Source organism: Ictalurus punctatus, chromosome 5, assembly GCF_001660625.3.
Source record: "Ictalurus punctatus breed USDA103 chromosome 5, Coco_2.0, whole genome shotgun sequence".
NCBI lineage: Eukaryota > Metazoa > Chordata > Actinopteri > Siluriformes > Ictaluridae > Ictalurus > Ictalurus punctatus.
In genome coordinates, this window is record NC_030420.2 from 3,504,818 (window position 1) to 3,524,901 (window position 20,084).

Sequence of the window (20,084 nt, forward strand, 5' to 3'; positions counted from 1 at the left end):
GAGGATCTCTGTGTGAGGATCTCAGAGTGGGGATCTCTGTGTGCGGATCTCAGAGTGGGGATCTCTGTGTGAGGATCTCTGTGTGAGGATCTCTGTGTGAGGATCTCTGTGTGAGGATCTCTGTGTGAGGATCTCTGTGTGAGGATCTCAGAGTGGGGATCTCTGTGTGAGGATCTCTGTGTGAGGATCTCAGAGTGGGGATCTCAGAGTGGGGATCTCTGTGTGAGGATCTCTGTGTGTGGTGTTCAGTGTGGGGATCTGTGTGTGTGGTGTTCAGTGTGGGGATCTCTGTGTGGGGATCTCAGTGTGTGTGAGGGAGCAAAACTGATTCCAGCACAGATAGATGTGTGTTAAAAAAAAACAAAAAACAAACCATATCACACCGTATCATTAAATATTTATAACCCTTTACAGTTAAAGAAATGTAGTAATTCTGCTTCCTCGTAATCTGCTGTTTGCGCATTAATTATTTACACCACACCGCTCTTTCTGTGTTCTGTATTCCGATTGGTCGGAAGGTAGGTGTTGATTAATTTTCTATAACAGCAGCTCTGACAGTAGTGCAGCTGCAACTTCCGGGTTTATATCGATGCACTCGTTATCGTTTCTATAGTAACAGCACGCACGGCGTGGTGCGTTTTCTTTTTACTAACGCCGGTGAAGCGAGTCAGGTGAGGGACCGGCCGTTTCCAGCTGCTGTAACGTAAATGACTACAGGAACTATCAAGAGTTTTAGGGGATCAATAAAGGTCCATCTTGTCTTAACTTGTAAATGTAGCTATAAATGGATAAAAGGTACAGCGTGTCAATCGTTAATAAATAAAAGCATGGTTGGTGGTGTAAGAGGAATCAAACACTTCAGGATGTGATTATCGAATCGGTTTCAGCGTGCGAATCTATCGGCACCCTCATCTCTCTCTTCACTCGTGTTCCTGGAGCCGGAACAGATCTTCATGGAAGATTACGCAGGACGACAGGAATTCATGTTTCAGCTTCAGCGGAAGTGGAAAGCAGGGAGAAAAGTGGATCTAGTGTGTAATCTGGAAGTGTGCATGTGTGTGTGTTTCATTTCTCAGGACTGTTTGTGCTACAGCTGAGCCACATCCAGATGTAAATACCACGGCGTTAGCTGTAGAAGCTGAATAAATGTCTCCCGAAGGGCTGGAATCAGGAAGTCCTACTTACCACATGACTTCCTCAGAATTTCTATCAAATATGAGTCAGATATTTCTGGCTGTCTGGAAACCAAACGGGGTATGGCGCTGCCTGTCAGCGTGAGAGATGAACCCAGTCACAAGAACAGATCCTTATCTGTAAAAAGTTCCACAAAAGGATTACAGTTTCACTGCAAAACATTATAAGCCTAGGGGGCTGAAAAAAAGAAAGTAGGGATAAATGTGGGTGTGTCCTGCGAAAATAGTTTACATGGAGTTCTCAGTCTTTGGGCCTGATCCCATCTAGGCCACACACACGTGTGAGAACAGAAATTAGGAGATGCAAACTTTTGAGCGTTGGACATCGTTTTAATCTTTTCACTAGTCGTATCTTAACTAAACCCTATTTTATCATTTTATGCTACTGACTAACGATGGATCCGTACAAGCACAAAAACACACAATAAATACACGCAATAAATACACGCAATAAATAGTCCCGTCGCTGTAGAGTCAGTTTTTAGGATCGTCTTCGGTTTTTGTCCTTAGGGTGCGCAGACTTTTGCACTCGGCCGTTTGGTGATATGGGGAAATAGGAGAACTTCTGAATTCGTCTAAAATGGTCTGAAAGTCCGTTAATGTTTATTTTTAAGATAATAGTAAATTTGTGTGTGTGACCGAGAGAGAGAGACACAGAGAGAGAGCGAGACACACACACAAACACTCGGAGAGAGAGAGACAGAAAAAAGACACAGAGAGAAATACACACACTCGGAGAGAGAGAGACCGAGAAGAGACACAGAGAGAGAGACACACACACTCGGAGAGAGAGAGACCGAGAAGAGACACAGAGAGAGAGACACAGAGGGAGAGAGAGACACACACACACTCGGAGAGAGAGAGACCAAGAAGAGCCACAGAGAGAGAGAGAGAGAGAGAGAGAGAGACACACACACACTCGGAGAGAGAGACAGAAGAGATGCAGAGAGAGACACACACACTCGGAGAGAGAGACAGAAGAGACGCAGAGAGAGACACACACACACTCGGAGAGAGAGAGACCGAGAAGAGACACAGAGAGAGAGAGACCGAGAAGAGACACAGAGAGAGAGAGACACACACACACACTCGGAAAGAGACACCGAGAGAGAGAGAGAGAGACACACACACACACACACGGAGAGAGGGAGAGACCGAGAAGAGACACGGAGAGAGAGAGACACACACACACACACACACACTCGGAGAGAGAGACACACACATTCGGAGAGAGACACCGAGAGAGAGAGACACACACACACTCGGAGAGAGAGACAGAGAAGAGACACAGAGAGAGACATACACAGAGAGACGGAGAGTGCGAGTACTTTCAGCTCTGATGTCAGACTTTTTTCCATTGCATTATGCCCGGAATGTGAGTCAGCTCTTTTGGACACACACACAAACACACACACACACACACACACACACACACACACACACACACACACACACACACACACCCGCCTTTGCATCCAAACAGAACAAGTGATGATTGTGCAGTGTAAGCAGTATTGCTCACACTTTTTCTTTTTTTATAACGCCCGGTACTGAAGAATCTAAAATGTTCCGAGGTACGACTCATAAACATCATGATAATACTCTGATGAAATCTGATGGAGTATCTCCAGTAGCTGGGGTGAGTTTTATGGATTAGAACACACCCTGGTGTGAGTGTACGAGCTGCCAGACTCGAGTGTCGGGACAGTCAGTGTGTTCTCCCCATGCTCCAGACGGATATTACTCACCTAGCCGAGGCGCGGAAGTCCTACACACTCCTACGGGAGCCATACAGGAAGTGTGTGTGTGTGAGTGTGTGTAAAGTGCCATCTACTTTGAGAAACTCTTCCAGCATGAAGACCTGAAGCATTTCCATTACAAGTGTATTATTAAAAATGTTTGGGCGAAGACGGTGACATCATCTGGATCGGTGGGAGGGGCTTATTTCATTCCCACGCTGTCGGAACACCTCAGCTGCAGACGGAGTTCTGAGAGATGGAGGAGAGATGGAGGAGTTCTGAGAGATGGAGGAGTTCTGAGAGATGGAGGAGAGATGGAGGAGTTCTGAGAGATGGAGGAGTTCTGAGAGATGGAGGAGAGATGGAGGAGTTCTGAGAGATGGAGGAGAGATGGAGGAGTTCTGAGAGATGGAGGAGAGATGGAGGAGTTCTGAGAGATGGAGGAGTTCTGAGAGATGGAGGAGTTCTGAGAGATGGAGGAGAGATGGAGGAGTTCTGAGAGATGGAGGAGTTCTGAGAGATGGAGGGGAGATGGAGGAGTTCTGAGAGATGGAGGAGTTCTGAGAGATCGGCCAAAATCACATTAAACCCAAAGTCTGTTTCGGCAGTTTATTGTGACGTGGTCATGGACTTCTGTCGGTTTACAGCACGAACTCTTTCTGAACTTCTTTCTTTCTTTCTGAACTTTCTTTCTTTTCCTTTCTGAACTGCTTTCTTTTTGAACTTCTTTCATTCTTTTTCTTTCTGAACTTCTTTCTCTACAAACTTCTTTCTTTCTTTCTGAGCTTTCTTTCATTCTTTCTTTACGAACTTTTTTCTTTCTTTTTCTTTCTGAACTTCTTTCTTTCTTTTTTTCTTTCTGAACTTCTTTCTTTACGAACTTCTTTCTTTCTTTCTGAGCTTTCTTTCATTCTTTTTCTTTCTTTCTTCTTTTTCTTTCTGAACTTCTTTCTTTCTTTCTGAACTTCTTTCTTTCTTTACGAACTTCTTTCTTTCTTTCTGAGCTTTCTTTCTTTCTTCTTTTTCTTTCTGAACTTCTTTCTTTCTTTCTGAACTTCTTTCTTTCTTTCCGTCTTTCCAAACTTTTCTTTCTTCCTTTCTTTCTTTCTAAACTTGTTTCCTTCTTTCTTGACGAACTTCTTTCGTTCTTTCTTTCTTTCTGAGCTTTCTTTCTTTCTTTCTTTCCAAACTTCCTTTTTTCTTTCTTTCTTTCTGAGCTTCTTTCTTGCTTTCTTTTTTTTCCCGAGCTTTCCTTCTTTCTGAACCTCTTTATTTCTTTCTTTGTTTTCTTTCCGAGCTTGTTTCTTTTCTTTCTTTCTGAACTTCTTTCTTTGTTTCTGAGTCTTCTTTCCTTCTTTCCGAACTGCTCTTTTTCTTTTTCTTTCTGAGCTACTTTTTTTTTTTTTTCTGAATTCCATTCTTTCCGAACTTTCTTTCTTTAGTAGAAAATAATGTACTTAATATTTTTAATTTGCACGTTTAAGCTTTAAGTTTTTTTGTAAACATGTTTAAGTAATAAAATGTATTTCTGTAGACTATAAATGGGTCGTGAAACTTTTATTTTTATTTCGTTGGACGCAGCACTTCTGTAATGCCGGCAGTTTGTGAGAAACCCGTGCACAGTGACGCACACTGTAACACGTATCTTCTTTAAATGTCTGAGACCGAGACGAACAGAGACCTCCGTTGACCCAGAGGATTTCATCTGCACAAACTGCTTTCTGCAGCAGCTCTGTACCGTGTGACTAAACCTCACACCGCGCAGGAGGAGGAGGAGGAGGAGGAGGAGGAGGACGTTAGTCTCTGACACCCTGACTGATGTGTCTGTGTGACGTGAGCGCTGTAAACTCTGAGAGCGAGCCAGAATCCCATTAGCGTATCTCACCGTGATCCGAGGATAAAAGCGTGTGGTCCTGACGTGTGCGACAGGTCGAGTGTAAGACGCTGAGGCTCGGCTCGTGCGTTAGCCAGAGCTGCATTAGGGGAGGAGCCGGAGCTCGTTAGCCTTTAGCCGCTAATGATAGCATTCACGCGCCTTCTTTTACCTGCAGCTCTCGTATAATTCTGTTACATCATTCTAGCCATTTCTTTCTCTCATTCTCTCTTTCTTCTTTCCAAAGATAAAAATGTCTGTCTGGCTTCCTTCCTTCCTTCCTTCCTTCCTTTCTTTCAGGCTTTCTTTCAATCAAACTTTCTTTTTTCTTTTCTTTCTGAACTTTCTTTCAAACTTTCTTTCTTGCCGGACTTCCTTTCTTTTCTTTGAACTTTCTTTCTTTCTTTCTTTCTTTCTTTTGAACTTCCTTCCATCAGAACTTCCTTGGGTTTATATGCCATTTTTATATATGTTCTTCTTTCTCCCCCATCTCTCTCTCTCTCTTTCTCTCTCTCTCTCTCTCTCTCTCAGGATCACTGTCATTACCGTGGTTACGTGGAGGATGTAGACGGCTCTTCCGCTGCTCTGAGTCTCTGCTCTGGATTACGGTAGGAGAGATTAGCAGATTTTCATTAACCACAATGGGAAATTATACTTTATATCTAATACATGTCCTGAGTGTGTGTGGGTGGGTGGGTGTGTGTGTGTGTGTGTGTTAGAGGTGTGATCCACATGCAGAACACCAGTTTAGGCATCGAGCCACTAGAGGGTTCGTCAGATAATGAGCACCTCATCTACCACCTGGAGGACGTCAAGACGGAGCCTTTTACCTGCGGCACGCCCCACTCCCGTCACCATGGCAACCAAGTATCACCCGGCCACGCCCAGGCCCACAACGCTACATTTGGTCGACCTGAGAGTCATCTGATCAGAGTCAGTGTCTGAGAATTTGCGCCAGTTCATGCACAGAATGTACTTATTATTAAAGTGTGACGATGTGTGTGTGTGTGTGTGTGTGTGTGTGTGTGTAGAAAAAGAGGGCGGTGCTACACCAGACACATTACGTGGAGCTGCTGCTGGTGGTCGATAATGAGAGAGTAAGTCCTGATTCGACCGTGAGCGCTTTCATAACTCGTCCTTGCACAATCATCTTTCGTTTATTTCTTCCTTATCTTTTATGTATATATATATATCTCCTCTTTCTTTCTTTCATTCTGTCTTGTCTGTCTTTCTTTCTTGTGTGTCTTTCTTGACTGTCTGTCTGTCTGTCTATGTCTCTTTCTGTCTGTCTCTCTTTCTGTCTGTCCATCTTGTCTTTCTTTCTCGTTTTTGTCTTTCTTCTGCCTGTCTTTCTTCTCTGTCTGTCTGTCTGTCTTTCTTTCTTGTGTGTCTTTCTTGACTGTCTGTCTGTCTATGTCTCTTTCTGTCTGTCTCTCTATGTCTCTTTCTGTCTGTCTCTCTTTCTGTCTGTCCATCTTGTCTTTCTTTCTCGTTTGTCTTTCTTCTGCCTGTCTGTCTGTCTTTCTTCTCTGTCTGTCTGTCTGTCTTTCTATTTTCCTGTATCTCCAGTTTTGTTGTTTCTGTATGTTTCTTTTTTTTGTCTGTCTGTCTATCCTCTTTCTTTCTTTTTGTCATTTACCTAACATCTGAGAGAGCAGCGGTTCTCTGGAGTAAAGAAAGGGAAATCACTCGGGCGCCATTTTAGGACGTCCTCCTCATCCTTAAATGCGCCCCCCCCCCCCCCCCACACACACACACACACACACAAGATTTTGGTAAAGTACATCATAGAACGAAAGCTGTAAAACTGATGCTGACCTCTGACCTCTTTTCCTCAGTTTAACTTCACAAACCGCAATCAGACGGCGGTGAGAGAGGAGATGGTGCAGCTCGCTAACTACATCGACAGTGTAAGCGCAATATTCACACCAACATTATACAGGATTTATTTATGTTTATATCTGCCATTATATCTCATATACCTCTGTGTGTGTGTGTGTGTTTTATATCATATCATATCAGTGTGTGAATCTAAAACTATACACCAATGAACTCTCCCTCTCTCTCTCTCCTCCCTCTCTCTCTCTCTCTCTCTCTCTCTCTCTCTCTCTCTCTCCCCCTCTCTCAGATGTACGTAGCTCTGAATATCCGGGTGGTGTTGGTGGGGTTGGAGATCTGGTCGGTGATGAACTTTATCAGTACGGACGGTGGAGCAGGTGAGGTGCTCGGTCGCTTCACCCAGTGGAGGGAGAAGGAGCTCGTGCCCCGCCGTCGCCATGACAGCGCTCAGCTCATCCTGTTAGTGATGTCACAGTGCAACAGCAACAACAGTCTCACAAAGCCACTCTCATTCAGCTGCAGATGACCGTGTAGTACATTATCATAATCTAGCAATGATCTGAAGCATGTAACAGTGCTAATGTCCTCTTCTCTGCTCTCATCTCTCTCTCTCTCTCTCTCTCTCTCTCTCTCTCTCTCTCCTCTCCTCTCCTCTCCTCTCCTCTCTCTCTCTCTCTCTCTCTCTCTCTCTCTCCTCTCCTCTCCTCTATCTGTTTGCAGGAATAGAGGATTTGGGATTACAGCAGGCATGGCGTTTGTGGGTACGGCCTGCTCCAGGAGTCATGGGGGCGGGATCAATGCGGTATTTCGTCTCAGCCTCGCCTCTCATTGGCCAAATTATACTGCATCTGTTGTGTGATCCCAGTCAATACTCTAACTAATGCTGGCTCTGTGTGTGTGTGTATGTGTGTATGTGTGTGTGTGTGTGTGTGTGTGTGTGTGTGTGTGTGTGTGTGTGTGTGTGTGTAGTTCACTCATAAAAATGTAGCATCGTTTGCCTCCATCGTGGCTCATGAGCTCGGCCATAATCTCGGGATGAACCATGATGATGACGGGAGAAACTGCAAATGTGATGTGGCCCACTGCATCATGAACTCCGGGGCAACGTGAGTGTGTGTGTGAGTGAGTGTGTGTGTGAGTGAGTGTGTGTTGGCACAGTCGACTAGCTTTTGTCAGCGAAATCACATTTGGTTCTATTCCCCCCCACCCGGCTCTCTCTCTCTCTCTCTCTCTCTCTCTCTCTCTCTCTCTCTCTCCCTCTCTCTCAGTGGCTCGCGGAACTTCAGTAGCTGCAGCGCGGATGACTTTGAGAAGTTGATCCTGACCGCCGGAGGCAGCTGCCTGATGAACGTGCCGCGTCCCGACGAGGCCTACAGCGCCCCCTTCTGTGGCAACAAGCTGGTGGACGTGGGAGAGGAGTGTGACTGCGGCTCCGAGGAGGTCGGACCGCTCGGCTCAGTGCAGATAACGTTTACATCATAGATCAATATTGCTTGGAAGGAGTGGCATGTTTCATGGAAATAAGGTGTGTGTGTGTGTGTGTGTGTGTGTGTGTGGGTGTGTTGCAGGAGTGTGAGAAGGACCCCTGCTGTGAGCCTAAAACATGTAAACTCCGAGCTGGAGCTCAGTGTGCCTATGGAGTGTGCTGCAAGCACTGCAGGGTAAAACACACACACACACACACACACACACACACACACACACACACACACACACACACACACGCACGCACAAACGCACTGATATCACTTTAAATATGACATGGAAATATATATAAATCTCCCCCCCCCCCCTCCCCCCCCACCCCCCCCTCGCTCTCTCTCTTCCTCCCCCCTCCTCTCGCTCCCCCCCCCCCTCTCGCTCTCCCCCCCCCTCTCTCTCCCTCCCCCCTCTCTCTTGCGCTCTCTCCCTCCCCCCTCTCTCTCTCCCTCCCCCATCTCTCTCTCTCTCTCTCTCCGTCAGTTCCTCCCCGGTGGCACCGTGTGCAGGAGCAGTACGGACGAGTGCGACCTGCCGGAGTACTGTAACGGCTCGTCTGCTCTGTGCCGGGTCGACGTGTTCAAACAGAACGGACACCCGTGCCGAGAGGGCGTGGCTTACTGCTACAACGGCCTGTGCCAGCACTACGACACCCAGTGCCAGGCCCTGTTCGGGCCCAGTGAGTACAACACACTGCGCCGAGAGGTTCCTTCTGCACACTTACTGTACAGTACACGCTGAAACACCCGATAAAGAGTGCACCGTGTGTGTGTCGGTAGTGCGAAGCCAGAGCAGGTTCATGATACACCTGACACACAGTCTGTAGCAGCACCTTTCAGTGGGAGTATAACAGTAACATACTGTACAGTCCTAGGAATCATGCATCTGTGTGTGTGTGTGTGTGTGTGTGTGTGTGTGTGTGTGTGTGTGGGCGCGCAGAGGCAAAAGCTGCTCCCGAGGTTTGCTTTAAAGACGTAAACTCCAAAGGTGATCGCTTCGGAAACTGTGGCTACCAGAACAACCACATGAAGAAGTGTGAGAGCAGGTAGAGCAGAGCAACGCCTCACTCTCTCTCACTCTCTTTCTCTCTCCATCTTTTCATTATCATCTTTCCTTTTATCACGCTTCCATTGTGTCTCTCTCTCTCGCTCTCTCTGTGTCTTGTCCATTGTCTTATTATCCGTCTGTTTCTCTCTCTCTGTCTCTCTCTCTCCCTGTCTTTTCCATTGGCTTTTTATCCCCCTCTTTCTCTCACTCTCACTCACTCTCTCTCTCTCTCTCTCTCTCTCTTTCTTTCTCTCTCTGTCCCTCTGTCTTCTCTGTTGTCTTTTTTCCATCTCTCTCTCTCTCTCTGTCTTGTCCATTGTCTTATTATCCGTCTGTTTCTCACTCTCTCTCTCTCTCTCTCTCTCTCTCTCTCTCTCTCTCTCTCCCTCTGTCTTTTCTGTTGTCTTTTCATCTCTCTCTCTCTCTCTCTTTTTCTCTGTGTCTTGTCCATTGTCTCATCTGTCTGTTCTCTCTCTGCCTCTCTCTCTCTTTCTCCTTCTCTTTGTCTGTCTCTCTCTCTCTATCTCTGTCTTGTCCATTGTCTTATTATCCGTCTGTTTCTCTCTCTCTCTCTCTCCCCCTCTGTCTTTTCTGTTGTCTTTTCATCTCTCTCTCTCTCTCTCTCTCTCTCTCTTTCTCTGTGTCTTGTCCATTGTCTCATCTGTCTGTTCTCTCTCTGCCGCGCGCTCTCTCTCTCTTTCTCTTTCTCTTTCTCTTTGTCTGTCTCTCTCTCTCATGCTCTCTCTGTCCCTCTGTCCCTTTCATTGTCTGTTTATCCCCTGTTTCTCTCTCTCTCTCTCTCTCTCTCTCTCTCTCTCTCTCTCAGGAATGCCATGTGTGGGAAGCTGCAGTGTGAGAACGTCCAGAACACCATCGTGTTCAGCATCAAGCCCTCCATCATCCAGACCCCGATCGGAGGCACCACCTGCTGGGGAGTGGACTTCCGTCTGGGCACCGACGTTCCTGACCCGGGCATGGTCAACGAGGGCACCAAGTGTGGAGAGAACAAGGTCACACACACACACACACACACACACACACACACACACACACACACACACACACACAGTTTCATGCCCATGCACAGTGGACAAATTCACAGTTCCAGCTGATTGTTTAATATTTACGGGAGTCAGATTGATCTGCAACACGACTTTCAGCAGTTACCGCACAGTGATGTGATCCTGTTGTGGATTTTATGCTCAGTTTTACATTCGCATCATTTAATTAGATAACTGATACGGCGGGGGTTTTTTGTTGTTTTTTTTTAAACTACGTTTCGGTATTGGTTTGTTTGCCGTCGATTTGATGAATTTCTTTCATACATGTATCAATTTCCGCCTTTTTCTCCTTCTATAACTCTTTATTGACGTATTTCCCGTTTATTTAGTGCTTCTAACACCGTCACTTTACAAAATATTGAACACAGAGTAACACAAATAAAAGAATCTTTAAAGAGTAGAAACAGGAGATGGGGGAAAGAAAGAAGAAAAGATATCCAGAAGATGTCGATGCGGATATTTTTTGTATGTGTACACGAGCAGCGGATTTTGTCGACACGTGCGAAACGTTGTCACGTGTTCTGGTTTGGATTCCAGGTTTGTTTGAACTACGAGTGCAAGAGTGCTGACGAGCTGAAATACGACTGCGACGTGCAGAACAAATGCCACGCTCATGGGGTGGGTGTCCTGTATTATACCTAAGTTACCCACAATGCTTTGCTGCTGTCCTGTTTGTCTTGAAAGCTGATAGATCCAGGCTTGTGTGTGTGTGTGTGTGTGTGTTACTCACTGTAGGTGTGTAATAGCAACAGGAACTGCCACTGTGATTACGGCTGGGCGCCACCCTTTTGCGAATTCGCAGGCTACGGCGGCAGTACAGACAGCGGCCCCACCTGGAACGGTACGTTCCAAAAACGTGACCAATTTCGACGTTTATCTGCTCCGTGACGTCTTTTGTTAAATAACACGTTCTTAATCTGCTTATCGTTAGACTCGGTGAAGTCCCCGTGAACGAGCCGTTACTACGGGAACGATAACGTGCTAATTAAAATGAGCGAGTTGATGAATAAACCTGTGATGTGCAGCTGCACTGTTGTCAGAGCTGCTGTTATAGAAATCTAATCCACACCCTTCTGACCAATCAGATTCAAGAATTCAAGAAGTGCTGTTTTCCGAAGACGCTAACAAGAGCAATTAGAGCAACGATTCGTGTAGTGGAATATAATGTGAAATTAAATCTCTCTCACTCCCTCCCTCTCTCTCTCCCTCTCTCTCTCTCTCTCTCTCTCTCCCTCTCTCTCTCCCTCACTCTCTCCCTCTCTCTCTCCCTATCTCTGTCTCTCTCCCTCACTCTCCCTATCTCTCTCTCCCTCACTCTCTCCCTCACACTCTCTCTCTCTCTCTCCCTATCTCCGTCTCTCTCCCTCTCTCTCTCACTCTCTCCCTCTCTCTCCCTCTCTCTCACTCTCTCCCTCTCTCCCTCACTCTCTCCCTCACTCTCCCTATCTCCCTCTCTCTCCCTCACTCTCTCCCTCTCTCTCTCCCTATCTGTCTCTCTCCCTCACTCTCTCCCTCTCTCCCTCAATCTCTCTCTCACTCTCTCCCTCACTCTCTCCCTCTCTCCCTCAATCTCTCTCTCACTCTCTCCCTCTCTCTCTCCCTATCTCCGTCTCTCTCCCTCACTCTCCCTATCTCTCTCTCCCTCACTCTCTCCCTCTCTCCCTCACTCTCTCCCTCACACTCTCTCTCTCTCTCCCTATCTCCGTCTCTCTCCCTCTCTCTCCCTCTCTCCCTCTCTCTCCCTCACTCTCTCCCTCACTCTCTCCCTCTCTCTCCCTCACTCTCTCCCTCTCTCTCCCTATCTCCCTCTCTCTCTCCCTATCTGTCTCTCTCCCTCACTCTCTCCCTCTCTCCCTCAATCTCTCTCTCACTCTCCCTCTCTCTCTCCCTATCTGTCTCTCTCCCTCACTCTCTCCCTCTCTCCCTCAATCTCTCTCTCACTCTCTCCCTCTCTCTCTCCCTATCTCCGTCTCTCTCCCTCACTCTCTCCCTCTCTCATTCTCCCTCTCTCTCTCTCTCTTTCTCCCACTCTCTCCCTCTCTCTCTCCCTCTCTCTCTCCCCCTCTCCCTTTCTCTCTCCCTCACTCTCTCCCTCTCTCTCTCCCTATCTCCCTCTCTCACTCTCCGTCTCTCTCTCTTTCTCCCACTCTCTCCCTCTCGCTCTCTCTCTCTTGCTCTCTCCCTCTTGCTCTCTCCCTCTCCCTCCCTCTCTCTCTCTCTCTCTCTGTCTCTCTCTCTCCCTCTCCCTCAGATAAAGACACATCGACGAGAGACGGCCTGCTGATTTTCTTTTTCCTGGTTCTTCCTCTCCTGGCTTTGGGTCTCTACGTCTTTTTCAGGAGGAACGAGCTGCAACGACGCTTCTGCAGGAAAAAACGCTCTCAGGGCTACGAGTGAGTGTGCCGCTTCGCCTCCCGACCGTCGCGCGCTTATGATGTCACGGCCCGAAAGATAGAAAAGCAGGAAGCGACATCGGTAGAACTAGTAGCAGGATTTCCGCCTCAAAGACGGTGAAACGCAACACGACAGAGATTTACCGTCACACCATCGACTGGTGTCATTGACAAAACGTTCACCTTTTAACGTTCACTCCAGATTTGTGTCTGTTACTTTTACCGAAATTCACAGTGGTGTAAAGCGACGCGCTTTAGGGGTTTTATTAGAAAGTAACGCATTTGCACGCTTTCGCGTTTTCAGAGCGGACAGCAGGCCGCAGACCAACAACAGCCGGACTCCTGCGAATCGGCACGGGAACCCCAGCAGCATAGTGAAAGACGGAGTAAGTCGACGACACGCACACACACACACACACTTACACGTACACCATCATCCATAGAAATCGTACCAGGTTTCCAGCTAATAGAAGTAATCTGACTTGAATTACTAATCTGCTTGACAAGCTTTAGTAGATAGAGTCTTGTGTCTGCGTCCTGCTTAATCAGAAAGGTGTGTGATGTAACATTTAAAATATTAAATAACAATAATAATCAGTATTTAAGCAGCCGCATGTGTTACCGAGCAACCCACAGCTCCATAGTGTAAGTAGATGGTTTTTCTCTTCTGGGTAATGACAACCTCTCTCTCTCTCACTCTCTCTCTTTCTCTCTGTGTGTGTGTGTGTGTGTGTGTGTGTGTGTGTGTATTATAAAGCATCAGGCTCAGTTATTGCCAGCCGAAGAGGTAACTATGTTTGCAGTCTATATATTTTCTAAGGAATAAAACATGTCGATTATTTTCCTATAGCGGCACGTCTTTTACGCGCGCTAGTGTTTTATTCCTCTTATACCGCTGCAATTCGCGATCACGGTCACGTACGATTTTCATTCGCCGAACAGTAATACGTCGTACTTTTGAATCCGCTTATAATCACGTTGAATGTTTTGCGCCTGTAAACGGGACGTTCCTCACGGAGCTCCTCATGTTGCGTTCAGAGGAACCGCGACACACGAACTCCTCCGTCCTGAAGACGGAGTAAAAATATCTATATATTTTTTTAAAGTTACAGCTCAGTTTACTTCTGAGCGTTACAAAGCGCTGGCACTGGAGACTCCTTCCCTAAACATCGGCGAAGAAAACCTCATCATATCAACAATTGTACTTTTTTTTTTTTTAATGGAAAAATTCATTTGTGCGTGAGCAAGCCGTCACTATGGAAACGGTAAGGCGCTGATATAAACCTGTGATCTGCCGCCGCACTACTGTCGGAGCTGCTCTTACGGAAAATGAACCCACAATCTTCTGACCAATCAGAGTGGAGAATTTCACAGCGGTATAAGTGTGTGTATATATAAATCAGTCAGGCTTTCAATTGGATCGACGGGACGAGCTCGTCGCTGCTTATTCCTGCTCTCCTCTGCACTTGCCTTCTCCTCAACCGCAAAACCTTTCTGATTAGGTCTCAGGAACGTCTAGATCCTGTCACCTGTGGAAAGGTGTTGTGGTGCTGCTACAGTATAATGACGCTACGCCTGATTAAGCTTGACTCAAGCATGGCTTCTCCTCCAGGTCTTGAACTTCTTTCCTAAAGGGAAACCTTGATCTCCACTACGCTACATGGGTTAAAGCCTACGCATGTCATCAGCTGCGTGATTGATTGATTGATTGATTGATTGTTTTTATTTACAGCAGAACTAACTGCTATTTTTCTTTTCTTTTTAATACTTACCCCCTAGTGTACTGTTAGTTAATCCTTAGTCCGGGCATGTTTGATGCTACGATGCCGAACCGCATATTATTACCTATAAACTTTTTGACCGGTAGTGTATTTAAAATGTTTATTTATTTTAATTTTTTAAAAAATGATTAAACTTTTAATGTTTTAAATAATAAGGGGAAATTGTTTGAAAGATTTTTTAATTTTTAATTCACTCATTTTTATTACAGAATTTATTTTATAGATTCTAATATATAATTGTAATAATATGAATAACTTATGCATTAAAGTTAAACAGATTGTTGTTGTTGTTTTTTTTAAATTACAGTTTAACATTGTAAACATATCTTCAGTTTGTAATCATTTTTTTTAAAAAAAACAACAACAATATTTTTAAAGAAAGAAGATATTACGAGACATATTCACGAGATCGGAAAAGCTTACTGTGACTGAGTATTTAATGACGATACGGATATTATATCGTCATGACGCCTAGACAGATTTTTTTTTAAATGCAAATTTCTTTAAAAGTCGTTCCGAACATATATTTAATGCAAGTTTCTAAAATCATAAAAACTGAATATGGCAAGAATCACGTGCTAAATAATTGCTAAACAATAATATACAATGTGTATATATATTTTATATATATACATGTTTAATACTGCAGTATCATCAATACGTCATTATGTATATTGCTTACAAAATGACACTGACAGTTCAGTACATGCATTTCAGGTGGGTGTGTGTGGGTGTGTGTGGGTGTGTGTGGGTGTGTGTGGGTGTGTGTATGCTTCAGTTCTTCCTGTCATTATGCTTAGCTCCTGCTGGAATCTCCTTCTGCTGACTGCTTTACTGACTGATTAGATTTTTTTTTTTCATTATCAGTCAGACACACGTTATGTTCAATATGTGTGTGTGTGTGTGTGTGTGTGTGTGTGCGACGTTTCATCTCCGTGCAGGTGGTTCACACGAGTAAGACCTCTGCATCAGCGCCGGCGTACGTCTCCAGACCGCCACGCCCAGCGTTTACACGGTAACCGCACGAACCCTCTCTTCAATCCGAAATACACGTCGAATCGTCCACAGGAGCGTTTAGGCAAACAAATGCGGCGCTCATGTCTTTCTACCTCTTTGTCTCTGTGTCCGTCTCTCCAAACAGACCTCCTCCTCCTGCCAGTCAGCTCCTGCCGCAGAGACCCGCCCCTCCTCCCCCTGTATAACACACGCCTCACACATCCAGGACAGGTGTGTGTACGTGTGTGTGTGTGTGTGTGTGTGTGTGTGTGAGTACTTGAGTGACCCTGCCTGACCCTACGCTTCCCACCGTGACCACTTGTCACCTGTCAGTCAAACAGCTGCTACGCTAAAGACATGGGCTGAATCTGACACACCCTGAACAGCGCACTGAGTACGACGCTAAAAATAGGAAAATCACCTTGTTATAGCACTATACAGCAAATACGGGAGCTGTTCGGATTCAGCCGTGGCTTCTGCACCGAGACGAACCTCATCCTGCAATATCATCGTACGGAAAAGGCGGGACCAGTGAGCCTCAGCCAATCAGATGGGCACGATGTTCCTCATTTAAGGTTCTTACGGCAGCACGCAGAATCTCTCGTGTATTATCATGTCTGTTACTATTACGGAATGTAAAGGACCAGAACCACTGCAGTTGATTGCACTTCAGTATATTTAGTGCACAAACAATGTAATCATGTCAAGCTTCCTGATTAATTAGGCTTTTTTTTTTTTTTTTTTTTTAAATATATATATATATTTGGTGTCGAATATGACCGGTTGATGCAGACCGCGGCAATCGTGAAATCCGATTTCTTTCAGATTCTGCATCATCAGGCTTTTACATAGGATGCATAAATGCTGGAGGGTTTGTTTTTTTTTAAATTAAAAAAAAAAAGAAGAAAAAAAAATATATATATTAGTTCTAATTAAAAATTAGCATCATTTGAAAAACAGGAAATAACTTTAGAGGAGTTAAAAAACAAACGGTGATACTGAAAACAATAAACAGTCATAAATAATTCGGTTTGTAATCATTTCTTGGGAAGTAAAATCGAATCGTGACGTCCTAAGCGAATTTATAAATATAAAATTAAAAAAGAAAAATAATAATAATTTTTTATATATATATATATATATATATATATATATATATATATATATATATATATATATATAATATACATATATATGCAAAATACCACTGATACGAACATGACAAGCCATTTGAATTATTATTTTTTAATTATTATTATTATTATTATTATTATTATTCGTAAACAACACCAATTTTATATCTTCATTCGAGCTGCAAACCGATTCCTCTTCCGGATTCTCAGATGCCACGTTGCTTTCCAGAGTGAAAGGTCAAAGTTCAATACTGCAATATAAACAAACTCTAAACTTCAGGGTTTGTTTTTGTGTGTCATCGTCGTCGTCGTTGTTGTTGTTGTTGTTTTTCCACACCGTTTGTATCCATCTATGTCATGTTGATTTTATTTCTTTTGTTGAACAATTTTTTTTTATTATTATTATTATTATTTTCTTTTTAGATCGACCGTCTCTCGGAGCAGATAAACCTCTAGAAGCGCTCGTTTGAATATTTCTATGTCTTTTTTTTTTTTTTTTAAATTGAAACGGTTGCATTGTGGTGTAAAATATATCGTCGGGGTTTTATTTCACAAACTTGAAGCCTTATTTGAGTCATCGTTAAAGGGCTACGTGACGCCGAGAGCGCAAACCCCTGCTCAGATCCTACAATGCAATACGCTCTCAATGTTCAAATCGCACACACACACGTATCTGTGTCAGTATGACTCTGTGGATATGTGTGTGTGTGTGCGCGCGCGTGCAAAGCTGACAAAGTGCCATACGGTCTGTAATAACACTGAGCGTCTCTTGTCAGTCCGATGCGCGCGCGCGTGTGTTCAAGCCTGAACGACAGAGTTCTGATCGGACTGAACGATTTTAATAATCTCCTTCGAACGGATTTTTCCTACATTTCTTTTTCTTTCTTTTTCATATCGGTCTGATTGCACTGCGTTCCCGATTCTTCCAGCTGCTCTAAGCGCTATTCGAGGTACAAAGTTGCACTTTGACCCCCCCCCCCCCCCCCCCCCCCCCGAAAAAAATAAAAAAAAAACGTGCAAACTCTTCTGTTATTACTGTACATGGACGGCAACTCGTGAGATAATTACTGCAGTGTTTTCACAAATCAAGAACGAGCTCGGAGACTCTTCGGGTTGCTTGTGATGATGTTCCTGGAGATTTTGGTATCGTTATTGCATATGGAAATAAATATTACTGTCTTGTTTCTATACAAACTCTTGTAACGTGTGTGTGTGTGGTTTATTTTGTCATGTCAGAGCCTCCTGCTGTCTGGGAGTCGAATTACAAATCAATAAGTTCCGGCGTAGTATTATTTCGACTTTATTGTGTGTTTTTTTTTTTTTCTTTTTCTAAGAGATCTTTAATCAAATGCATGGGCGTAACCACGCATTCTTTGGGGGGGCGTCTTGTCCCTCAACAATGTTGAGGAAATACCAATCTGCCCCCCCCAATATACAGTACAAAATATTTTCTCTATGTCCCCCTTTAATGAACCCTGCCAACGGATCTGTCTTTTCTTCTTCTATTCTATTTATTTAAGTCTGTTCCTTTTTAATATTTTTCCGTTTGTTAAGGAAAATCGGTGTGCGCCCCCCCCTCCAATTGTACCCTTGGTTGCGCCCATACTCAACGCAAGTTCGTTGACGTATTTGAGCAGCTCAGTCTGTAAGAAATGGAGACAGAAGCCAAGCGTAGAAAAGTGCAGCAGAACATACGAGCTTTTTTTCAGACAGTACGTAACTAGATACCTAAATACTAGGTGACCTTAGCTTAGTATAGAATGCATCATACCATGGCTTGGTTTGTTCTTAAGAACGTCAATTAACTGTTGATATTTGCACACCCACGAAGTAGGCTAGGCTAACGTCAGGTCCAGTTTTTGACCGTTAACGTTACAGTCACTTGCAGATCCTCCCGCCGAGTTCGTTGGACCCCCCCATTGGTTATACCATGGTTACGCCCTTGATCAAACGTAATCGTTATTAAAGCTCTGTAGTAGAAACCTGATAACGTGATGAGGTCCGGCTACGTCACGCTTTATTCCTTACGTAATAACGTGACGCTTTTGTCACGATGGTATGTTTTTCTCTCGCAATAAAGGAGATGATCTTTTCATAACGACGTTTTATCATGAAAACGAGACGTTTTTCTGGAAATGTTTTTTTTTTTTTTTCGGGCTGAGGCACGTCCAAAAGGGAACAGGGTTTTTTTTTTTTTCCCGGCCTGTTCACAAAGATGTTTTTCTCATGATAACGAGATGTTTTTCTGGTAACATTTTTTCCCTATCATAAAGATTTTTTTATTATTAACGAAATTTTTATTATGGTAATGAATTTTTTTTCTCATAAGATGTTTTTGTTGTGATAATGACACGCCTCATAATAACAAGATGTTTTCTCTTAACGGAATTTTGCTCATAACGATGCTTTTGACGTAATAAGACGTTTTTGTTCTAATAACAATGTTTTTGTCGTAGTGACGATGTTTTTTTTTCCGTAAAATGTTTTTGATGTAATAACAAGATGTTTTTGTCATAATAATGTCCATCCGTCCATGTTTGTCGTAATAATAACCTTTTGTCTCATGACGTTTTTCTCGTAACAACGTATTTGTTTTTCTTAATAACAACTGTTTCTCGTAACAACGTGTTTGTTTATCTTAACAACTGTTTTTCTCTAACGACGTATTTGTTTATCTTAACAACTGTTTTTCTCTAACGACGTATTTGTTTATCTTAACAACTGTTTTTCTCTAACGACGTATTTGTTTATCTTAACAACTGTTTTTCTCTAACGACGTATTTGTTTATCTTAACAACTGTTTTTCTCTAACGACGTATTTGTTTATCTTAACAACTGTTTTTCTCTAACGACGTATTTGTTTATCTTAACAACTGTTTTTCTCTAACGATGTATTTGTTTATCTTAACTATTTTTCTTGTAACGACGTATTTGTTTATCTTAACAACTGTTTCTCGTAACGACGTATTTGTTTATCTTAACTGTTTCTCGTAACGACGTATTTGTTTATCTTAAACTGTTTCTCGTAACGACGTATTTGTTTATCTTAAACTGTTTCTCGTAACGACGTATTTTTTTATCTTAACTGTTTCTCGTAACGACGTATTTTTTTATCTTAACTGTTTCTCGTAACGACGTATTTTTTTATCTTAACTGTTTCTCGTAACGACGTATTTGTTTATCTTAACTGTTTCTCGTAACGACGTATTTGTTTATCTTAACTGTTTCTCGTAACGACGTATTTGTTTATCTTAACTGTTTCTCGTAACGACGTATTTGTTTATCTTAACAACTGTTTCTCGTAACGACGTATCTGTTTATCTTAACAACTGTTTCTCGTAACGACGTATCTGTTTATCTTAACAACTGTTTCTCGTAACGACGTATTTTTTTATCTTAACTGTTTCTCGTAACGACGTATTTGTTTATCTTAACTGTTTCTCGTAACGACGTATTTGTTTATCTTAACTGTTTCTCGTAACGACGTATTTGTTTATCTTAACTGTTTCTCGTAACGACGTATTTGTTTATCTTAACTGTTTCTCGTAAC

The 20,084-nt window shown here is 43.7% G+C and overlaps 1 protein-coding gene across 2 annotated transcripts in view; it reads left to right on the forward strand.

Moving 5' to 3' along the window:
* Positions 1 to 17,516, forward strand: part of adam9 (ADAM metallopeptidase domain 9) — a 28,219-nt gene extending 10,703 nt beyond the window's left edge. Inside the window, exons 5-23 of one of the 2 annotated variants that reach the window (XM_017468657.3) lie at positions 5,337 to 5,413; positions 5,525 to 5,738; positions 5,837 to 5,902; positions 6,644 to 6,715; positions 6,934 to 7,103; positions 7,365 to 7,446; positions 7,614 to 7,750; positions 7,913 to 8,084; positions 8,213 to 8,305; positions 8,607 to 8,802; positions 9,063 to 9,168; positions 9,997 to 10,180; positions 10,769 to 10,849; positions 10,967 to 11,072; positions 12,483 to 12,624; positions 12,929 to 13,010; positions 13,382 to 13,411; positions 15,347 to 15,420; positions 15,547 to 17,516. In XM_017468657.3, the coding sequence (XP_017324146.1) occupies positions 5,337 to 5,413; positions 5,525 to 5,738; positions 5,837 to 5,902; positions 6,644 to 6,715; positions 6,934 to 7,103; positions 7,365 to 7,446; positions 7,614 to 7,750; positions 7,913 to 8,084; positions 8,213 to 8,305; positions 8,607 to 8,802; positions 9,063 to 9,168; positions 9,997 to 10,180; positions 10,769 to 10,849; positions 10,967 to 11,072; positions 12,483 to 12,624; positions 12,929 to 13,010; positions 13,382 to 13,411; positions 15,347 to 15,420; positions 15,547 to 15,607 (2,145 nt within the window). In that variant the 3' untranslated portion in view covers positions 15,608 to 17,516. The remainder of the gene's footprint in view (positions 1 to 5,336; positions 5,414 to 5,524; positions 5,739 to 5,836; positions 5,903 to 6,643; positions 6,716 to 6,933; positions 7,104 to 7,364; positions 7,447 to 7,613; positions 7,751 to 7,912; positions 8,085 to 8,212; positions 8,306 to 8,606; positions 8,803 to 9,062; positions 9,169 to 9,996; positions 10,181 to 10,768; positions 10,850 to 10,966; positions 11,073 to 12,482; positions 12,625 to 12,928; positions 13,011 to 13,381; positions 13,412 to 15,346; positions 15,421 to 15,546) is intronic. The other variant, XM_017468659.3, reaches the window with a different exon arrangement.
* Positions 17,517 to 20,084: the final 2,568 nt, after the last annotated feature.